Source organism: Aythya marila, assembly GCF_965140915.1.
Source record: "Aythya marila genome assembly, chromosome: 16".
In the NCBI taxonomy this organism is placed as follows: domain Eukaryota; kingdom Metazoa; phylum Chordata; class Aves; order Anseriformes; family Anatidae; genus Aythya; species Aythya marila.
Window position 1 is genome coordinate 1,405,967 of NC_139057.1, and position 22,376 is coordinate 1,428,342.

General features: G+C 58.1%; 1 protein-coding gene across 4 annotated transcripts; it reads right to left on the bottom strand.

Moving 5' to 3' along the window:
- Positions 1 to 4,403: 4,403 nt before the first annotated feature.
- GMEB2 (glucocorticoid modulatory element binding protein 2) lies at positions 4,404 to 21,114 on the bottom strand. Of its 4 annotated transcripts, none has more exons than XM_082773233.1 (10): positions 20,975 to 21,114; positions 18,321 to 18,501; positions 14,084 to 14,181; positions 13,231 to 13,358; positions 12,188 to 12,291; positions 9,822 to 9,979; positions 8,119 to 8,190; positions 7,243 to 7,380; positions 6,453 to 6,575; positions 4,404 to 6,318 (listed from the first exon to the last, which is right to left on the bottom strand). In XM_082773233.1, exons 2-10 carry the CDS (start codon positions 18,449 to 18,451, stop codon positions 5,681 to 5,683), a joined length of 1,590 nt encoding a protein of 529 aa, XP_082629359.1. In that variant the 5' UTR covers positions 18,452 to 18,501; positions 20,975 to 21,114; the 3' UTR covers positions 4,404 to 5,680. The 4 variants fall into 4 exon arrangements, with proteins under 4 accessions (XP_082629359.1, XP_082629358.1, XP_082629361.1 ...); XM_082773232.1 differs by having other exon boundaries at positions 13,231 to 13,361; XM_082773235.1 differs by lacking the exon at positions 20,975 to 21,114 and adding an exon at positions 19,596 to 19,617 and having other exon boundaries at positions 13,231 to 13,361.
- Positions 21,115 to 22,376: the final 1,262 nt, after the last annotated feature.

Consider the following 22,376-nt stretch of genomic DNA (forward strand, 5'->3'; position numbering starts at 1 on the left):
GCTGAGGATGGGATCGTTGGCTCTGTGCAACACGGTGGCTGCGCCAGCACCCGGGGCAGCAAGAGCCCAGGGCACCCTCACCTGGACCTCAGCACCCGCAGTGCAAGGGCTGCTTGGCTTTCCAGCCTTCCCCATCCCAGTTTTGCCCCTTCCCAGCTCCCTCGCAGCTCTCCCAGCTGAGCCAAAGCAGTTCAGGATGTCCCCAACCCAGCTGGGGTTTCATCCTCCCGCTGCACCATTGGGTGCTGCCAAAAGTCAGCAGCAGCCTGCATTGGTAACCGGCGAGCACAGCCTGCCCTGCTGACCCTGCTGACCCCCCAAAACCACACAGACCCCATGGAAAGGCCAAGGAGGGCCCCCCAGGGGGCTGCCCCAAAGACAGCCCCCCTCCAGCCTCACCAGCCTGGGCAAGGGGCTTCAGGGACCACTGGCACGCACAGCGGCTGTTGCGTGCAGGACAACGTGGCCGAGCCCCAGCCCCGGCTTCCCCAGCTAATAAAATGAGCTCTGTGCCAACACCCAGCACGTTCTGGAAAGCAGCTGGGCAGAACGAGCACGCCCCAGATGTGAGGGGCTGTAAAAGATTGCAGGCACGGGAGGGCGAGGCTCAGAGACGGCAGCGGTGGTGTTAAAGCCGGCCATCACGGGCTGTGCATCGTGCCCGGTGCCTGCACTGCAGCTGGTGCCACGCAGGTGCCCAGATGCAAGCTCTCATGGTGAGGGGAAGAGGGGAGATTCCTCAAATGAGCAGGAGCTGGAAATGCAAAGGAGCCCACAGCCAGCCCGCTGCACTGGCGGCAGAGCAGATGGAGAAGGAGGGGCAGAGGCTGTTTTCTGGAGTGTTTGTCAACACGGGAAGGAGAAGGAGGAGGAGGAGGAGGAGGAGGAGCTGTGCTTTCTGCTTTCTGCTTTCTGGCCTTGTGTGGTCGCACCCTGGGTACCTTGGAGGGAGCCCCAGCCTGGCCAGGAGTCCCAAACCCACAGCACTGGAGGGAAAGAGGCTCTCACACTGGGGATGGGGGCAGTGGATAGATCCTTACCCAAGCAACGGGTCCTGGGGTCAGCTGGCCACCCGTGGGCAGCGGAGATGCCTCGTCCTTGTGCCAAAACCCAGTCACCACCAGACCCACGGCGCGATTGCTGCTGGCAGTGGGGCCACAGCTACGGGGCCAGGCTCTGCTCTGCGCATCCCCAGCAAAGAGCAGGGCTCAGGTGGCAGCAGAAGAGAGCCCTGGGAGCCGAGAAAGGAATCAGTCCCCATCCCAGGGGGGCTGCGCTGCCTGTGGGCACAACTCCTCTGCCTCCCTGCAGCACTTGGCTCTCACTGCCCGGCACGCGGCGAGCTCAGGGCACTCCCCCAGGCGTTATCGCCAGCGAGGAAACAGCAAAACCCCAACAACTCCCCTGCAAGATGCCACAGCCCAGGCAGACCGTGGCAGGCTCAGCCAGGCAGGGCTGGCTGCGCTCTGAGCTCTCTTTTTGTTCCAGGTGGGCTCTTTGGAGGTTTGGCTTGAGCTGATTTTACAGGTGAGATCCACAGAGCCGCAGCTCCGGGAGCCACGGCAAGGAGAAAGCGGCTTTCACGGCCTTACAAAGCTTCTGGTCCCGCTCGGCGTGCATAAAGAGGGGATGGAAAAGCAGCAGAACCCCAGAGGAGCAGCCGGCGTTTGGCTGTTACCTAACATCAGCCCGGCGAAGGGGAGGGAGCACAAAGCTGCGTCACCGCATCAGCAGGGAGAGGGCGAGGGGAGAGCGAAACCAAGCGTTTGCTGATTTCAGACAAACAAACCCAGCCGTAAGACCCGACTTTCGCTTTCCGTTCCTCTCAGCAGCTCCGCAGCGCTTCCAGGGGAAGCTGCTTGGGGGGGGGAATTGGCTCATCCACAGCCCCCACCACAGCCAGGAGCCTCCCTCCTGCCCCGGGCTCGCTGCTTTTGTGCTCATTGCAGCTGCTGGGGGCCAAGCTCCAGCCCTGGGGGGCCTCAGAGAGGCTGGAGCATCTCCTGAGCCAGCAGCTCCTGGGGCAGCATGGAGGTGCCCGGGGACTGCGGAGGGGCTCGGGGGTCCCCCGGGAGCCGGGCAGGAGCGGGCTCAGCTCTGTGTGCTCACACCAGGAGGAGAAAAAGACCCAGGGACCGTGCGTGGGTCACCCGCAGCCCTTGGCGAGGTCGGCCCCAGAGGCGAGCCCTGAGCTCCTGCAGCAGCGCAGCCCCCAGGGTGGCTCCCCCCAAAACACCCAGGCAGGGAAGGGGACGTGACCGAGCACCCAGCGGGGACGGGGAGCGCAGCACCGGCAGCGTGGAGCTGGCAGAACGGGTGGCTCTGCCCAGCTGGTGGGGGGGCTGCCCCTCATGGATTCACCCCCATGCTGTGCTTTTGGGGCACAGGAACCCTGGAGCAGCCCCAGAAACCCCCCCCCAGCCGTGATGAAGAGCCCAAAGGCGAGGGCAGGAGGCAGGGACTGCAGCGGAGGAGGTGACCTCGGTGCCACCCGCGGTGCTTGCCCCCAAGACACGCTCCCACGGGGGACAGTTTGCTCCTGCTGCTGCAAACGGGGCTGAAGAACCAGGAGAGGAACAAGCCCCCCGTGTGTTCCCCACTGCCAGGGTGCATTGCTCCAGTCCCAGCGGCTGCATCCTCGCTACAGCCAGCCCACGGCCGGCGACCCGCACGCCGTAACCACTTGTTTTAACGCCTTTATGTGCGTTGCCATAGACAGCTCGCCCTTGCTTCTACTTCTCAAGTCCCAAACCCAGCCCTATCGCAGCTCACCAGGGCTGTCACTGCCCGGCACGTGGCGAGCTCTGGGCACTCCCCCAGCCGTTATCGCCAGTGAGGAAACAGCAAAACCCCAACAATTCCCCTGCAAGATGCCACAGCCTGGGCAGACCGTGGCAGGCTCAGCCAGGCAGGGCTGGCTGCGCTCTGAGCTCTCTTTCTGTTCCAGGTGGGCTCTTTGGAGGTTTGGCTTGAGCTGATTTTACAGGTGAGATCCACAGAGCCGCAGCTCCGGGAGGCACAGCAAGGAGAAAGCGGCTTTCACGGCCTTACAAAGCTTCTGGTCCCGCTCAGCATGCATAAAGAGGGGACGGAAAAGCAGCAGAACCCCAGAGGAGCAGCCAGCCCCTTTCGGGGATGGGGCTCTGCTGCTGCAGGACGGGCACACACCTCGCTGAGAACAGGGTCGTGGACTGTTCTCCTGGGGATGATGTCCAAGGCTTGCTGCCTCCCCAGGTTCTCCCTTTCCAACACCCCGAGCTGACCCCTTCAAACCACGTCCCCAAACCCATGGGATCGCACGAGGCAGTGGCGGCTGCAGGACCCTCATCCTGCTGCACCCTGGCCCCATGCCACAGGGGCAGGAGGAGCCAAGGGTTATTGCACCTCTCCGTTCCTCTCTGGTGTGACACGCTGAGGCTGTCCCAAGTACAAAGATAGCCAGAAAGCAATTAGTGCCCTACCTTAATGACAGGCAGCCTTGGAAGAGAAAAGCCTCTGATTAGGAGGGACGTGGCAGCTCCTGGAGCTGCGGCCCCGGGTTCAGGCTCAGCTGAAAGTGAACAGAAGCTGATGCCATGGAGGGATGAGCAACTCCTCCTCACGGTCGCCTGCCCTAACTCCTGCAAACAGCTTGGTGAGCTCACTGCTATCAGGCAGAGCACACGGGGCGCCGAGCAGAGCTGGAGCCGTGCCACACACAGGGCGGCACGTGGCCTGTCCCAGCGTAACGCCCCAAGAGCAACAAAAGCAGAAAGGCAGAAAGGGCTCGGCACAATTAACCAGCTGCCTGCTGTGTTATCACCTGAAAATTAAGGCTGGTGCTTCAGCTGGGACATTGCTGGTGCAGGAGCATGGCCTGTGTCAGGGCAGCAGGCACCCGGGGTCAGATTTGCTGCTGGGATCAGAGATGACAGCAGGAAATGTCGGGTTGGGGACTCAGGAGGTGCAAACAAAGCCCAGGAAAACACCCGGCAGCAACTGCTTGGGTGCCTGCACCAGTGGCTTCTCCCCCCAAAGCACCAGGAGCCCCTCTCCCACTCCAAGCTGCTGTTCATGCCTTCCTTTAACAAACCTGTAAGGTTTTTCCTCGAGCTTCACACCTCTCGGTGCTTTACCACACCAACACACCCCGATAGAGCCAGACCCACAGCGCACAGCCCTTATCTGTCCCAGGATCACAGCCCCCAGCCTCTCAGAGGAAAACCACTGCACAACCCCAATCAGCTCCTTCAACACCCAGACATCACCCTGTGCCCACACTGCTCAAAGGATCCGGAGCAGCTCTTTGCCCCGGCGAGCACACAGCAAACACGCGTGGCTATTTGGTTTCACTTCATTCAGCGTGTGCCTGCCCTGGTTTGCAACCCTCGCCGTGACAGCCAGACGCAATAAACCAAGCGAGACTCTTTCAAAAAAATATTTATTAGCTCCTTGAAGTGACCTGTCATTGCTGCTGCCAGATCGAGTTCATAGAAAACCCACACTTCAAGCCCCCAGCTCCTCCCAGCCGGAGACGGTGTAAACACGGCCGCGCGCAGCCGGCGCGCGCCTGCACACGGGAACAGCGGGGAGACTCGCAGCAAGTTGAACCCTCAAAAGGCAGAGCTGAGCTGAACACCCCCTTCCCGCAGCCCCCAGAGCATCTTCTCCCAGCAGGGCGGGGGGAAAAACGACAGCAGGGCCTGCAGCAGAGACACCTGGTGGGATAATGCTGGGCTCTGGGCACCGGGCTGCAGCCCGCTCAGCGCCGTCGCTGAACTCCTCTGCTGCACCCAACCCCTCCTCCTGCCTGAACGTGGTGCCGTGGTCACAGCCAGGAGGGCTGTGCTTAAAAAAAAAAAAAATCCCCCTTTGAGTAAAAAATAATAATAATAATAATCCCAAACAATGTTTTTTTCCTCTTTTCTTGAAGAAAAATAGAAAGAGACCCCTAAGTCCTCAGAAGCTACAGCTCTTCCCAGCCCTCTGCGTTCCTCGGTTCCTTGGGGGATCACAACCTGGGACAGGTCCCTCCCCTCTTCTTCCCTGCTCAGGCCCTTGCTGTGGCCGCAGGGTTGTTCGCAGCGCCCGCACCCTGTGCAGAAAACCAGGCTCTGGCTCGGGCTCACGGCCACACACTGATGGTGGCCCCAAATTCACGGCTGCAGGTGGCCCACGGACAAAGCCACCCCTGCTCCCCTCCCACAGAGGAGGGAGAGGGAAAGCAGCCGGCTCCCTGCTCATCCCATCACTTCCCGCCGGGCCCTCAGCAGCCAGATTTGTGCCTGCTCAGCACTTTTGTGTTTCCTTAATCTCCCTCCTGCCGCCTTCGCCTCCTCGCCCTGAGCCCCTGCTCCTCCGACACAGCTGCTCCAGCCGCGGCCGGGCTGAGAGGCGTGGAAGAACTCTTCCAAGAGAGCAGGGAGGAAAGCTTTATAAAAACTTCAGCCTTTTTTTTTTTTTTCCTTTTCTCCTTCCTCCAAACGGGGCAGAGCGTTTTGCCTCCCTTCTCCGGGCATCCTTCCTCCCCCCCTGCCTGACCTGCACCTCCTCGTTCCCAGCTCCAGCCGCTCTGAGTCTCGTTAACCCGTGCCGCTCGTTACACCGCTCCTCTCCCTGCAGCGCAGACAGAGAAAAAAAAAAGGCAGTTCCACCCAGAGCGCCGCCACGAACGTCCCTCCAGGCAGGTCCCCCCCCTTTTTCACTTCTGCTCCGCCTCGTCGGCCAGCGCCGTCACCTCGATGGTGGCAGCGGCGTGCTCGGCCACGGGGCCCTCGGGGGGCACGGTCAGCACCGCGCTGCCGCCGGCGGCGGCGGCCACGTGCGTCACGTTCTGGATGGCGGTGCCGAGCCCCGGCAGCGTGAGCAGCTGGAAAGGGCTGACCACCTTCACCACCGTGCTGCCGTCCTGAGCCGCCGCCGTGCTCAGCACCGTCAGGTTGGGAGCGTCCGGGTGGATTTCCACCGCGCCGGGGAAGGAGGTGCCGGAGGAGGCCAGCACCGTGTAGCCACCCAGCAAGGGGGACGCCGGGGAGCTGGCGGCGGGAGGCTGGGACGGGCTTTTCCCCAGCACCGAGGGCGTGAGGGTGGAGACCACTTTGCCGAGAGGGAGGCTGGCGAGCTGGGACACGGTTGGGGCGACGGCGATCTGCGCCGGCTGGGAGAGGACCTGAGAGGTGATGGCAGCTGGTCCGGAGGTGGCCCTGGTGAGCCGGGGGCGTTTTAAAGGCGCGGGGACGGAGACGGGAGTGAGAGTCATCAGCACGTTGTTGAGGTGCTGCGATTTGTGCTTCAGCTCCTTTGCCCGCTTGCGGTGCTCATCGCACTGCTGCTCCAAAGCTGCAAGGAGATGAGGATCAGTGGCACGCCCTCGGCGAGCTGCCCCAGGGCTCTGCCACCAGCCTCAGCTTTAACACAAAGCCAACTTCCTTAGACAAAAAGAAAACACCCCGTCAGACATCCCTGGGGTGTACCTGCCAAATCCCGCGTGTACTGCTCCCTCGAGCGATCCATCTGGCACTTGTGGCTGGCCAGGACCTTCTTGACCAGATCCAGCATGCCGAAGTTCTGCACGACGTTGTTGAGTAGGACGGCGTCTTGAAAAGAACACACAGGTCTTTGAGGAACGCAAAATTCCCACTGCCAAGTATTTATGGTTTTGTAAGAAGCCAAATGAAAGCAAACACATTCAGCCGAGACAGCCAAAGTCTGCACGAGGGTAATGCAAGAGGCTGGGCAGGAGATGACAGAAGACATAAGAAAGGTCGCTAGCAGATAAGCAGCCCTCTCCTACTTAGCAGGGATTGATAAGAAATCTGGCACGGTAGCTGCCTGCTGCGTTGTTATTCCAATGGCCTCAATTCCCACTTCAGTTCCTCAGCCAAAGATTTGTCTGGAGACCTCAAGCCAGAGGATAGGAAACCCCAGAGCGCCGGGGGAATTCTGACCACGAGGCTCGGAGCCTGCCCGCAGCCACCAGAAGCTGTGGCAGGAGCCATGCAGCTGGCAGCCTCGCTGTCCCCTCCCACACCTGCAGCAAGCTGAAGGGGTCATTCCAGCGTGCATTTATGAGAGTGATGGGCTAGAATGAAATGAAATGCATTCCCTTTTTATTTCACTTTTGATTTCTCTGCAATCTGATTAAATTATGACAAACTGCCTCCCTCTAGTGTCATCCTCGTGTCTCTAAGGAGAAAACCCGCCAGCCCCTCTGCTCAGATGTCTCTTCCCAGCACAGCCAAGAGCCCAAGACCTGCTCCTTACCACCGAGCTGCAGCGGGGGATCCTGCGCTCGCTGCTGCAAGCCCTTCATGGTCTCCACTAGCTCCTGGTGGAACTCATGGATGATGTCGTCCAGAAGACCCACGTCCTTCAGGCCTTGCCAGAAAGCAAACGTGTCATCTGGAGAAAGACAAAGCAAGGGAGACCCACAAAAACCTCAGAGATGGGAACGGGGGTTTTATGGCTCTCTCAGAAAAAGGGGCTGCACGTCACAAGCCCCCAAGTGATGGCAATTTTCTCTCTGGCTTCTGCCCCCTACAAGGGTGAAGTCCTCCTGCTCTGCAGGTACAGTGCTGGGACAAAGCCCAGCTGGAGCGTGTACCCGAAGGGCAGCTGGAAGGAGAAAAGCCTGTGGCATCTCAAAAGGACATTTCCCATCCTCTGCAGCACACAGAGCCAACTCTGCCAAGCAGGACAGGGGTGCTGTGAAGCCCAGCTCCTTCTCCAGCTCAGGATTCAAGCTGGGTGTAGGGGCAAGCGAGAGACGAAGGCAGCCCTCCTTCAGGAGCCCTGCCTCAATGCAGCAGGAGCCCCTCCTGCCTGGGTGCCACATCTGCTTCCTCAGCTCAGATTACACCAGAGGAGCACAAGAAGCATTTTACAGCCACTCTGACTCTTCCTTCCCTAGAGCCACACCACGGCTGGACATTTTAGTGCTCAAAAACAATTTCATCTCAAGCCGACGCCGCGGTCAGACCGCTGGGCACTGATGAGGAGCAAACAAATAACCCCAGGAGAGGTTCGAGCAGGGCTGCTCCTGCCAGAGGCTTCCTGCTCCTGGTCCCTGCCGTTCCCCTCTTCTCCCGGCATCACCTCCAACCTCTGCCCGGGATGCGTTGCGCCGAGCCGAGCCGTTACCTCCGATGCTGGTGGTCCAATCGCTGGCATCCTCGCACGTTTCTATGGTAATCGTGGCTGGGGACCCGTTGACTGCAACCAATAGCAAGAAAAGAGAAGAAGAAAAAAAAAAAAAGTCCTGATTTTTCTCTGTGTTTCTCAGGGGCTGGTTGAGGGATGCGCTCCCTCGCTGCGCTGCTGCGACTGCTCTGTTGTTATTGCAGCAGGGCCGCTTTCATCTGATCCTTGCTCTCCAAGCCGAGCAGAGAGGGACACCCAAGGGGCTTGCTGTGCCTGCAGGACTTATTTTTCCACCCTGAGCGTAATGCCACAGAGATTACTTCTGCAATCCTTGCGCAAGGCGCTCTCCTCCCAGTCCCCTCTGCACACACGCTGTTATTGCTAAGAGCACAAGTCAGATTTTGAGCCCGATTTCCTTGCATCCCTTCTGGGCAGCTCACTGCTTGCCAGACCCGCGTGCCCGTGGGGTTTCCAGAGCCTTGCAGGGACCGGCTCCCCCCTCGCTGCCCACCAGACCTCGGGGATTTGTGTCCCCAGAGCCTGGCAGCCGGCATCGGTCCATGCACAGGAGCAGGGGATGGGGAATCTGGGCCAGAGACGTGGCCGTGGGCGCCCTGGCAGCGCTCAGCTGCTGACACCAAATCCAATTACTCTCCCTTTCCTCCGCAGCCTGCAGGGCTCTGTTTATTCCAGCACACCCAAGCGCAGGAAGCACCCCCTCGTTAGCCAGCTGTTAATTATGGCGCTGGATTTTAGGAGGGCTCGGAGCAAGCTGCAGCTCTGGAGGCCAGGCAGGCTGTGCCGTGCACTGAAATCAGCATCAGCTTCCCCAGCTGCCGCCACCAAAGCGCCAGGCTCGGCCACGGCAGGCTCCCTGCAGGGCACAGGCACTCTGCTGCCAGCACCCTGCCCCACGGGCACCATCAGGAGCCCTTGGGGGGCATTTCTTAACTCTCAGTAGCCAAAAGAGCTAAGGAAAAAAAAAGAAAAAAACCTACATTGAAATTAAAAAACTTTCTAATATAACAGTTACCTGTAACTATAGGTCAAATTAAATTTAGGGCTAAAGCTACGCAGCAGCAAAATCATTTACGTCCAGTTTTATGAACTACATGCACGAGGGCAGATGAAAATCTGTTGTATTCCCCGATTCTCTTTAATCTTTCAGCAGACAAAACCAATAAATAATTCAGGCAGGGAGCGTTAAATGAAAGCCCATGAATTATTCAGGCCAAAGTCAGTTTACAGCTGGGAGAGGCGCAGGAGGACTCCTGCCCCAGCAACACTGCGCAGCCGGGGGCCGCGCAGACCCCAGCTCCTGCGAGGAGCAGGACACGGCTCCGACCAGCAGCTGGGACGGGGGTGACTTCATCAAGCAACGACTATTGTGCTCTTACAGATTAATTGCAGTCTTCTGCTTCAGCTACACAGTTTGGGGCAAGCCAGGATGGCAGAAGGGCGGCTCTTCAGGTCATGCAGTGTTACAGAGCAACTAGGTGAGTTATTACATCTCTGCCAGGGTGCACTAACAACGACTCTGCCTAGCTCTGCTATGGGGAATCCTGCAACAGAGCAGGGAGAAAAAAAAAAGCAGAGAATAAAAACAACCCACAAAGCATAAACTGGCGGTCGGTACGTAGCATTAGTTACGCTTTAATTCTTCAAAGCCCCTGCTGCAAGGGTGTTCGGATCGCTGCACCTACCATCTGCAGAAGCGGGAGTGAGAGGAATGTACTCTGTTGAGGTCTGGCTGGTCAAAGACACCCTGGCTCCAGTCAGGTCGATTTTGGTGCTCCGGCAGGTGTTGGAGCAGACCTTAGCGTGCTGGTAGAAATCCAGCTCCCCCGAGTCCATGATCTTCCTGCAAGAGAGGAGCAAGAAGGGGAACACGCTCACGTCAGGAGCTGGAGGAGCAGCTCCTGACGGGGACAACCCGTGGAGCATCCCCCATAACATTTCAGCACCCCAGGGCAGAGCAGCTGCCAGGCTCTAACGCTCAGCTTCTGCCTTCCTTTAACACGATGCCTGCCAGCAGGACGGAGAAGGAGGGAGGAGCATTACCCTGGGGACAGTCAGCTCGATGAATGAGCTCTGGGGCTTTGCTCGGCACACCAGCACGAGCTGGAGAAGGCAGAGGCAACGGGCTGGGGCCCCTTGCCAAGTTCCTCTGTCCTTACAGGCAGCGTTAACAGTCCCTTACAACAGCATCCACAGCCTGTGCCATACTGGCCACATGCACAAATCCAACTGCTTCTCGGTGCTCCAGTGGTGGGGAAGCCTTCAGGAGGCCAGGGTGGTGAGGAGAAGCCCCACCAAACACATCGTGCTGCAGCTGAGGTGCAGAGATGGCACCAATTTGATTTCCAACCCCTCCTCTGCCACATCTCAGAGCCTCCTGCCCAACCGAACTGCCATGGGAGCTTCTTTGACACAAACAGATCCGAGGAGTGACGAGCACGTGGCTGCTCCTCCCAAAGACCACAGCAACAGCAAGACCAGGGCATGGGCAAAAAGGTCATTAACCACTTCAGCAAAACACTGCCTCATGAAAGCGAAGGGAACTTGCTTGCTGGCAGGCTGACGGCTTTCAAAGAAAATTTTACTCAACAGCTAGAGTGAGGAAAGAGGAAGAAGGACCAAAAAAGTAATCACTCCTCCCAGAACACCACTTGGCCTTCCTCTTTTTCATAGCTGCACACAGAGATTCATGTGCAGAAGGGGAAGACAGAGCCGGGTGAATTTCTGGTGACCTCCAAGGAAACATCTTCTTCACCAATAAAGCACTCAACTTGGGCTGGGAGCCTGAAGATGCACACGAGCTCTTTCCTAAGGATATATTCCTGTCCCACTGCTCCTCCACGTGCCAGGAGCAGGGCAGCACTTGGCCTCCAGACAAGCTTGCCTGGGAGCTGGTCCCACCTCCTGAGCAGATTTTTCAGCACGGGGTTTGTGGTTTTAGCCAGGGACCCTCACTGGTCTGACAGACGCCTGGTTCATGCAGGGAGGACAGAGAAGAGAGGTCCCAGCCTGGTCCCGTGAGCACCCAGCCCATGCACGCCCGCAGACTGCAGCAGAAAGGAAGTCTCAGCTCGGAGCAGAGATAGCAGGAAGCCTGCTCCTTCCCCTTTTTCACTCGAGAGCACATAAAAAGAGATGGGACGTAAACTGAGGCTTCTAATTTTAGTTTATAAGTAGGGTTAAGCAAAGGATGTGGCGCCACTGGTGTACATCATCTCCCCTTAGACTGCCCTGAGTCGAAGCAAGCTGCTGGCCAAGCACAACCTGAGCTTCCTAAGATTTGTCTCCATGGGCTGCCTGGCTTGCCTTCAGACATTCCTCGTGAAGATTGTTTTTTGTCCCTTGAAAGACCTGCCTTGCTGAGGCATAAGCCTATTATGCAAAAACCTACGTGGAGCAAAAGCTGCTTAGAAGGAGTGTGAGGGATGCCTGCACTGAAGCAGAAGAAACCAGGCAAATGCAGCGTCACCCCGTGACAAGGCCAGGAAAACACTGACAATTCCTAGGGAAAGAGGTGATGCCTACAGGCAGAGAGATGGATTTTAATTGAACCAATATCAGGCTGGTGTTAAACACAACCACAGAAGAATTCAGTAGCTGTAGAACTGCAGAGAAGATAAATGCATAAATAAGCTTTAAATAAGCCCTTGGGGGAAAAAAATTGATATAAAGCAGACATAATGCAGTAGGAGTGTTGGTTCATGACCAGAGTGACAGTGAGCAGCTCACACTGAGAACTTGTACGCAGCACAGCTGGACCACCAGGAGCCACTAAAATTTTTCACTGACCTTATGGCAGCTGGGAACCCAGCTTGGTTTGAGTTCTAAGAACCCAGGGAAACACGTGCTGCCCCAAATTATTCCCTACGCACAAGGATACTCAAATTCTTTGGATGGGTAACACCAGGGCCAGGCTGTTACTGAGACAAGCGTTCAGCAGCACACTCGTGCTCTCTGCAGCAAAACGAGTATTGAAGGCTCTGTCCCACCCCACTGTTCTCCCCCAGAAAACAGAAATTGCTGCTGTTGCTGCATACAAACAGAGACTGACCGGAGCATGATCCCATTCATCCGGATTGCCCGCTTCCAGTCCTTCAGGGTCGACTTGCCCGCCAAGTGGACAAACTCCTTGGGACTAATGAGGCGATCGTTGAACTGCAGGAGGGAGAAACTCAACGTCAGTGGGAATTGGCCCCCTTTTTTTTTTATTGCCCTACACACCCAGCTCGAACTGAACCCGTGAGCTAAACTAAAAGCAACCTCCAGAATGAGGAAGCTCTCTAAAGAATTGTTTTATGACCAGTCTTAGAAAGCGTTTCCCAAGTTCAGGTCTCTTCTCCATGCCCACGTTAATCGATGTTATCGTGAGCACTCTCATTCACAATTACTGCACAAGAAACTGCTTCTCTTTAGCAAGCACATGGGTTTCAGCACAAAGGTTGGTTTCAGGTAGCAGCAGAAGCAATCACCTGCACCAGTAGCTGTTCTTCTCTTCGGAGATAGAAGAGACCATCTCTCCTATGAAGGAGGAGGAACATCTTGTGGAAATCCCTCGTGCAGCCCAGCCCAGCACAGATGCTACCCCAGCAGGGTGCTGTGTAGTCAGCATGTAAATGCCACGGATGCCTTACTACAGCATCACACACAGCACGTTCCTGGAAATGAAAGTTTGGCCCTCCTCCCCAGATCCATGCAGGTTTTAACCATGAATCATCCAAGAGAGAGGAGCGACCATTCAATGTTTTATTAATTTCTCAACAAATCCTCGGTTTCTCTCAAACTGAGCTGACAGGGAAGTTCCCAAACTCTCCAGTAATGCAGTTAAATTGGGACAGCACCTCTCCAGCCAGGTCTGCTTAGTTTGGTCAAGCCAACACGTACGAGGTATTAACGTCCCAGTAATTTCTCCCTCTCCCACCACGACATGGTTGTGATGCAAAAAAAAAACTTGCCAAAGCTTACTGAGAGGGACCAAACCGAGAAAAAGGCATGCAAGGCTGCAATGCTGTCACGGGAGGGCTCAAGTCCTTCATTTGGGAGCACATCAGGGACGCTCCCCGCTCATGTCACAGTGTCACAGCCCATCACCCTCACCTGCACACACTTCACATTGATCCCAGGGCAGACAAATTTCCTCCAGATGAGGTTGGCTTTGCTGTCTCCGCAGGTGATGGGGTACACAATCTCTGCCTCCAAAGTGTCCTCATCTTCAGCCATCTTCACTTCTCACAGGGAACAGAGGAAGGGACAGATCAAAAAGAAACATGAGCCACAGCCCCCAGCTGGCAGCACACGCAGTGCTAAAGCTCAGCATCAAAAAACATTGATAATGCACATGGGGCAGGGGTGGGAATGGGGTTTTGTGGCCACAACTCACTTGCAAGTTTCTACTAAAGCATCCAGCTACCCTGGGAATTAGTGCAGAAAAATTTACAGCAATCCAGCCCCAGCTGAATGCACAGAAATCAGTGGCCAGGGTTGAAAATCCAGTTCTTGGTAACAATGAAAGGAATGGTGTTGGTAGGGCAATTACACATTCACCCGTGTTTTCAGAATGCAGCTGATTTTAAGGCACGTCCAGCCCCACCTTGCTCACTGAATTCATTTTTGCTTGTAGCCAAAGCAGGTGGAAAAAACAAAATCCCTGCTTATGCTGGATGGGAAAGCAAGAGCTGGAGAGGGCAGACACCAGGCACACGGGTCTCAGCCTGCACCAGGAGAGGGCAGCAACGCTCCAGCAAGCATCACCCAGCCCCAGGCTCCTTCCCAAGCCCAGCACAGAATCCCTGCTGGGGGGCAAGCCCAGAGAACCCCCCTGGCACAGGGCAGCGATGCAGGTGTGCCCACAGGAACCCCCTGCTCTCACCAGTCCCCTCCCCGAGCCCCACGCTGCAGCGAGCAGGGCTGGCTCCTGCTGCCAGGGGGCTGCAGCTCGGGCTGAACCTACCTAAGACCGCTTCCTTCAGGTGTGTAGATGCTGTGAAGGCAGCGGCGGCCGCAGCAGCCGCATTTTCCGTCTCCAGAGTGTCTTCATTTATGTCTCCGCTGGTGAGAAAGAGAAAAATACGCAAAATTAAGCGACGTGGAACTGCGACCTCCATTCTGATGTTTCGAGGAGATGCGGCTCCAGAAGTCATCCCTGCTATGTTCTCCCACAAAACTTGGTGCTGGTTTTGAGAGGCTCGGCTGTTTTCCTTTACAAGGACAAGAAGCTGCCACCAGTCTGGGAGCAGCACCACCAGGACCCAGCTGCCTGTCTCAGCTCTGTGATCCCGGCCCCACAGCCCTGACATCAACACAGCCCACGGCACACAGTCCTGTGGGTGCAAAGGAAGGAGACACAGAGAGCTGCTACCACAACCAGGGTTTGGGTCAGGCCCTCCCTTACAAGTCTCTGCCAGCTTTGCCTAGGAAAACTCCCCAGAAAAACCTGTGTGAGGTGCTCGGGCTGCCTCCCTGGAGCAGGACCTCAGGGAGCGACACAAGCACCGTGCCAGAGCTCATCAAGCCTCGACAGCAGATCCATGAACAGAGATAACCCAACGCAAGCTACAGACCCACCGCTGCACTCTCTTCTCCTCTTACAACCCCATATAGGTGTAATATTAATTAAACCAGATCTGCTTCCAGCAGTGAAGACCACTTTCATCTTCCCTACACCAGAGCCCTCAAATTCACTCGGAGCTCTGCTGATGGACTCAGAGCCGGTTCCTCACCACACCACATCCTCCCTACGCGCCTGACTCAGCTGCAGAGCACAGCCAAAAGCCCTGGACCCGCCACGGGACACGCTCCTCGCCACCAAGGCTTCCCAAGTGGTCCCATCTGCAGGCACGGTGCGCGTTGGAGCTTTCCTGGAGGGGTTTAATGGGGACATTTGTTAGTGGAGATGTCTGATGGCTGCAGGAAGCTTGCTGGGCCTCTGGGGTCCTGCAGGAGGGAGAAGGGTGGAAAAAAAATCTCTTGCCACATGCTTCTATGTGTTAACTTCCCAAGAAAAACTGTCTGGAGAACCTAAGCCTGAAATCTGTCCTCTTTGGGGTGAATTAAAACAATAGCCCCAGTGACTCACCGGCAGCTGCGCTTCCCACCCGCGGTGCCACAGGGACCAGTTCAAGAGCAACTGGTTTTTCAGTCCTGGCCTCCCAGTGCAGGGCTTCGGGGCGGGACTGGGGCTTCAAAGCATCGCTCCCTGCTCCAGCCTGGGGGCGAGCAGGGCACAGGAGATAAGGAGCCCACGTGGGCGGCATCTCCAGCACCCGGTGAGTAAGCTGGGAGATCCAAAGATCGGGCTGCAGCGGGGTGAGAGCACAGGGAGTGGGAGATGGAGCTGGTTTGGGGAAGGGAGGCACCACGGGGATGGTCCTGCTGCCTCTGCGGCACACGAGGACCTGTTCTGAGTGCTGGGAAGTGATGGATAATGCAAAAGGGCGCTGAAGGGTAAATCCTGAGCTAATGTGCCTGCACACAGGTTAGTATTACAGAAGCAGCAGTTTGACACAGGAAAGAGAAGAGTTTTAACCTGTTTTTTTCATCGTTTTGCTACTTGTTTTTTGTGTTTCTCCGGGTTCCTTCAGGGAAAAGCCAGAAACGCCACTTCTACAGCACCCTGGGGCAGCAAGAAGGGCAGCAGCCACTCCAGACACACAAAAACCAGCGCTGCCCAGTCCTGATCCTGACCTTCCTCTGCCTGCAATCAGGTAAAAAACTGCCTTATCCACCGACTGATCTACCAGAGTCACCCTGGCAGAAAGTCAGCTTCTGAAACACAGAGCCTCCCGCAGGGCTTCGCTGCACTCACACCACTCCTAAAATGACCAAAAATTGTTATTTGGTTGGGAGAAATAATCCAGCCCACGTTCTCAGTCCCATCCTTCAGAGACAAAACAACCAACTTCAGCAGCTTAGAAGAAAAAAAACAAGCAACTACGAAAGTCTGTCAGCTCAGGAGACATAACTAGAGGAAAAAAGGAGAAAAGCAACACAAAACAGGGCAGTTTCTCCACCCTGCCTCCCCCCATCCTGTTCTGGAGAGCCTCAGGCAGACGCAGGAGGAGCAGGAGACCCGAGGCACCCCCACGGTGCATCCCACCACTCCGGTCACCATGACAAAGCCGTGGGATGCAGAGCCCTGCTCACGTGCCATGGGGAGGCTCCGCTCCTCAGCTCCCGGGGAGAATCCACAAAGCAGAGGGGAGAAGGCAGAAAAAGTGCAGGGAAAGCCATGGCCTTGACTCCCCTTTCTCCTCCGCTCCTGCCTCCCCTGGAAACTTGGGGGAAAAAAAAGAGAGAGGTCTCCAAAACACTGCAGCAGGAGCGCTCACCAGAAACACAAGCAACACATCGGGGCACGGGAGCCCAGCCCTTTTCCAAGCAGCTCTGAAAGCAACGCTTCCCACTGATTATTAGTTTCTCCATTTCCCCCCTCTGCCTTTTCCAGTCAATACTAAAACGCTGGAGCTAATTAAGCTCCCAAGCCTTGCCCGTGTTACTTTTCCAAGCAGCGAAAGCAGACCCAGAAGAGCACTGGAGAAGTGCACCAAGCCCAAGCTCTGCCAGGCTGGGCTCAGCCACTCCTGCAGCCTCGGGGCTTCCCAGCACCACATAAGAGGAGCGAGGAGCTCAAAGCCTCCCTCGTGCTCCAGCCACAACCGAGAGGCGCAGAGGAACCCCAGCTGCTCTCCCTGCACCAGCTGGAGAGGGAAAATAAGAGGGTGAGGAAGCCAAAGCCAGCTGCAGAGGCACCCCAAGAGGAGCAGGAGCCCAGCAAAGGCAATCCTCTGACTTGAGGAGCCCAGGGGTGGCTCCTTCTACAACACAGCCTGGCCACCAGCATGGTGGGAGCCTCACGGGTCAGGCTGTATGAACCTGAGGTCCAAGCCTGTCCCACAGCCCTGCAGTGATGCCCCAGTACACCAGAACCAGGGTTTGGGATGCTTCAAAAAGCCCCCGAGGAATCTCCTGGTGCCTGCAGAGATTTGCTGTGCTCATAGGCACAGCTACAGGAGACATCACCTCCTGCTGTACAGCGCTGCTCCGGCCGCACGGGGAACACTGTGGGGTGAGGAGAGGTTTCCAAAGAAAAATAGGAGGAAAAAAAAAAAAGAATTAAAAAAAAAACAAACCAACCAAGCCAGTCCCTGCCACGGCTCGCGTTGCAGACAGCGTGGTGCTGCGAAGACTCATAGCCACATGACAAACAGCAGCCGTGCTGCCTCCAAAGAGAGCCACAGCCCCAATTTCATGTCTGGCTGCTGCTCTGCCAGGGAAGCTGAGAGTCGCTGCTGGCAGAAGTGTCCGGGAAGCAGGAGGGGCTGAGCTGCCCTTCCCCAGGGCCCCAGAGGGGAGGGAAGGGGCTCTTGGAGGGCAGCAGAGCAGGGATGTGGCGGAGAGGGGCCGCGCGTGGCATCGGCCCCGCTGCCAGCAGAGCTGAGCCTGCTCAAGTTTGACAGGCGCCGCAGCACAGCGGCCGTTTTGTGTTCTAAAAGCTGAAACATGATGCCCCTCCCCAGCGCCGTGACACAGAAATAGCAGGGCATATTTGAGGAAAGGACACAAACGTGCTTTGTGGAGAGAGCAAAACAGAGCCGCTCGCTGCCCGCTGATTTCAAGCCTGGCAACACCTGAACGAGGCAAACCTGCCCAGAGCCAGCTCCGAGGGTGAGCGAGGGTTTTGTACCTGCTCAAAGAGCTCTCGGAGCACTGAGGAGTGCCTGGGTACAGACCAGAGAAGGACAGGAGACAAAGTAAACAGCCCTCTGCTACGTGGGCATTCCTGGGACCCCAAACGTGACCGAGCTGCTCTGAACGGAGCAAGATGAAACAAGGGGCAGGCCCCAAACACCAGCAAGCAGGGTAGGAACTGGGCACGGGCACACTTTTAAAAATCACAGAGGCTCGCTGCTTTTGGAGAATTGTCACCCATCCAACACCACGGCGTTTGAGGGGAATCTCTGCCATTTATGCGCACACGAGCCTGACCCCAAAGCCCAAATCTCACTGCACTGAGACCGCTCGGAGCTCACCGAATCAGCCGTGAAAGAAATAATGGAAAAAAAAAAAAAAACACAAAAAAAACAAACACAAAAACCATTGGTTTAGTTCCTGGTGTCCTACTGGGACCCCAGTCAGGGCTGTTCCAACAGGCTGGCTCCTCCACATGCATGCTGGAAGCCGTCTCTTACCCGTGCTGGGACAGGTTGGTGGTCACCAGCACCGTCTTCACCTCTTCCACCCCGCTGCCATCCACGGCGTTGTCCGGCGTCGTCACCACCACCACCTCCTCCATGTGCACGCTGACGTCCGGCGTTGCCATCGCTGGGACGGGGCCGGCCGGAGGCGCAGGGACCCTCGGGGACCGGTGGTCTGCGGAGGAAGGGCAGGGAAGGAGAGGTGAGGAACAATTCCCGCTAGGAGCAGAGGGGCTGCAGGAAATCCTGCTCCAAGGGGAGGAGGAGCACCCCCCGAGAACCCCAATTGAACTTTGCAAAGCCTCCGAGGGCGCAGGAGGAGGTGGGGTGGGATGGGGGTACGGGCAGCGAGAGCAGCGTGTCCAGATGGGAAGAAAATAATTAAAAAAAAAAAAAAAATTGGCCCACTGTTCACCAAAAAGCTACGTGAAGAGACACAACACGAAGCTGTGCTTCCCAACGCATTTCACATCATCTGCTAGAAGGCCACGAGCTCCTGAAGCTCCCCCAAGCTTCACCCACATCGTTGCTGGGCCGTCCCTGCAGGAACAGGGGCAGCGGGACAAGGGCTGCTCCCCCAGAGCCACGCACAAGCACAACACCGACCCGAACCCAGACTTCGAGCCGGCAAAAACACAGCGACACCTGAAAGCTATCTGAGGAGCACGTTTCTGAGAAGTCAGCAGTAGATTTAAGACCGTGTTTACAACTGGCTTCAGCGCTGGCACCTCTCCACGGAGCTGCTGTCCCCATCGGGACACGGGCAGGGACCTCCCGAGGAGTTCCCGGTGCCCAGCCTTGCTCGAGGCATCACTGGGAACATCCCCAACCCCGTGCAATGCTGCACGTTGCAAGAAGCGGCCTGGAGACAACCCCCAGATGACCAGAAAAGCCGTGGAGGTGCCGGTCACAGCACCGAGCCACTGGTGTGAGAGGAGAGGAGAGGTAAGAAACAGAATTAAAGGCGGCCTTCAGCAACGCCCAAGCACCCTCCGTTGGCGTTATCACCAGCGACAGCACGCCGCAGTTGGCACACGGAGCCCCTGAGCACACCTCCAGCCCCACGCAGCACCCAGGTCACCGCTCCGATGTGACCACCAGCACCGGGAGCAGCTTTGGGCACCGCGTTCCTCCACCAAGATCCCTTCGTCCAAGCCCAGGCTGGAGCCGAGCCCCGGCCAAAGCTCCCGCCGCGCTCCCAAATTTTTTGCTTTCGGCGCAACTCCGGGAGCAGAAACCCCGCTGCTCCCCCGCAGGACTCTTCCTTACCCCGCTCCACGCCAAGAACCGCCTCGTACAACGCCTTTTGTCGCACGGGGAGAAGAAAGGAAATTAATTTTGGCAGCAGCGAGGTACGAGGCGCGCGGGGCCGAGCGGGCAGGAGGAGAGGAAGAGGAGCAAAACCCACGGCGCAGATTCCCGGGGCTCTCCCTTACCTGCCACAGCTTTTTTTTTCGGGTGACCCCTCTCCCTACGCCCCCATCCTTTTGGGGTGACCCCCCCAGCACCCCAGGGAGCAGCACCAACCTCACAGCTTCCCGCTGCCCACAGACTTTTTTTTTTTGGGGGGGGGGAGAGGTTCAGAGGGTGAGGTGGGCTGGGGGGGAGCCGGGCGCAACACGCCAGCAGCCATCGCAGCACCTTTGCTGCTTTATTTTTATATTTTTATATATTTTTTAATTTTTTGGGGGGTGTTTTCTCCCCCCAGACCGCCAGCACGACCTCAGCCACCCTCCTGCTGCCTGTGGCACTGCAGACCCTCAGTTCCCCCCCCCCACCCCAAAAAGCAGCCCTGGGGGGGGGACAAGGCCTTGCTGGGGGGGGGCACTGCACCACCCTAAGAGGAAGGAGAGGGTTTTTTTTTTTTGGGGGGGGTCTTCTGCACAGGATAGGGGGGGAGAAAGCAAAGGGGGGGGGGCACAGAGGGGGGCATGGCAGCAAGGGGGGCACAGACAGGGGGCTGGGGGGGTTGCAAGGGTGGGAGGAAGGGTAAAGGGGGGGTTGCAGAGGTGGGGGGGGTGAGGAGAGAGAAAATAGGGGGGGGGGGACACCACATTAATGTGAGGGGGGTGCTGAGGTGAGGAGGGGAGGGTGAGGATGAGGAAGGGGGGGGTGAGGATGAGGAAGGGGGGTCCGGGGGGGTGAGGATGAGGAGAAATTGCCCCGGGGGGGGGACGACGACGAAGAAGGGGGGGGGCTCGGCAGTGACAGGACCCGTGCTAGGGGTGGGGGGGGCACCGCAGTGACATGGGGGGGGGGCCCTGAGGTGAAGGGGGGGTCCCTGAGGTGAGGGGGGGGTCCTGAAGTGAAGGGGGGGTGGGGGGGGGGGGCGCGTGGGCAGCGCCTCCAGCGCCGGCCAGGAAGGAGCGAGGGCCGAAGGGGGAGGAAGAGGAGGAGGAGGAGGAGGAAGAGGAAGGCCGTGAAGGGTGTGTAGGGCGGGGGGGGGGAGAGGGGGGGGCAGCCGGGTGCCGTCCCCGTTCCCCCACCCCCCCACCACCCCCCTCAACCTCCCCCCCCCGCCGTAACGTCCTGACGCTCCGCGGGGAGGGAGGGGAAGGAGGAGGAGGAGGAGGAGGAGGAGGAGGAAGGGGAAGAAGAGGAGGGGAGGGGGGGGGGGGAGGCCCCGCGGCGCCGGGCTCGCCGCTTACCTCAAGAAGCCGGGAACGGGATGGGGTGAGGAGGAAGAGGAGGAGGAGGAGGAGGAGGAGGAGGGGGGGGGGAAGGCGCCCCCCCCCCCCCGGGCGGCTGCGGCTGAGGGCGCCGGGTGGGTGCGGGAGGGGGGTGGGGAGGGGGGAGGGGGGGCAGAGCGGGGCTGCGCCGCGCGCGCGGCTCTCGGCCCCCCCCCCTCCTCCCCTCCCTCCTCTTCTTCCTCCCCCCCCCCCCGCCCCGCTGCCACCACCGACGCTTCCGCGCAAGCGCGTTGAGGGCGGTTTTTTTTTTCTTTTTTTTTTTTTTTTTTTTTTTTTGGGGTGGGGGGGGGGCACGGGATTTATTTCGCGAAGCCGCCCGTGCAAAGAAGTGCCCCGGCCGCGGCACTGCGCATGCGCGGAGGGCGGGGGATAGGAAGGGGGGGGGCAGAGAGGAGGGTGGGGGGGGGCAGAGGGAGAGGGCCCTGCGTGGCCGTGGGGGACCCCACGGGCTTTGTATGGCCCCCCTGTGCCCCCCCCCGGACTTTTATGCCTCCTCTATGTCCTCAGTGCCCCCCCATGTCCCTCAGCGCCCCCCCGTGTTCCTCAGTGTCCCCCATGTCTCTCAGCGCCCCCCCGTGTTCCTAAGTGTCCCCCATGTCCCTCAGTGTCCCTCTATGCCCCTCAGTGTCCCACCATGTCCCTCAGTGCCCTCCCATGTTTCTCAGTGTCCCCCCGTGTTCCTCAGTGCCCCCCCGTGTCCCTCAGTGTCCCCCTATGTCCCTCAGTGCCCCTCATGTGTCCCCCCCACATGCACACCCCCAAAAGGCAGGGCTTTTTGCACCTGCCTTTGCCTTTGGGACACCACATCATTCCCCTCCACATTTTGGGGGGGCTTTCTGCACCTGCTTGGCCATGGGGCCACACCACGTCAGTCCCCACTGCATTTCAGGGGGGCTTTCTCTACTTGCCTTTGCCATTGGGACACGCATCAGTCCCCACCACATTTTTGGGGGGCTTTCTGTGCCTGTCTTTGCCATGGGGACACACCATGTCAGTCCCCACCGCATTTTGGAGGGGCTTTCTGCACCTGCCTTGGCCATTGGGACCCCACCTCATTCCCCTCCACATTTCGGGGTGTCCCACGCCATGCACAGCCTGAGGTGTTTGTGCCCCCCTTTGCCAGGCCGTGTGTGCTGCCCACACTGCTGTGGGGCCACAGGCTGTCCCCGAGGTGCCATCGGTGACCTCCCAAGGTCCGGGTGCTGGGGCTGGCCCTGCTACAGGCATCTGGTTCCCAAAATTCGCTTCACCGATGTTCGCAGTGCACGCAGCAGCCCTGCAAGAGCCCTGCAGTGCTGCTGTGCCACCGATTCAAAGGCCCAATAAACGCTAAAAGAGATAAAGCAGCTCTCTGAGGATG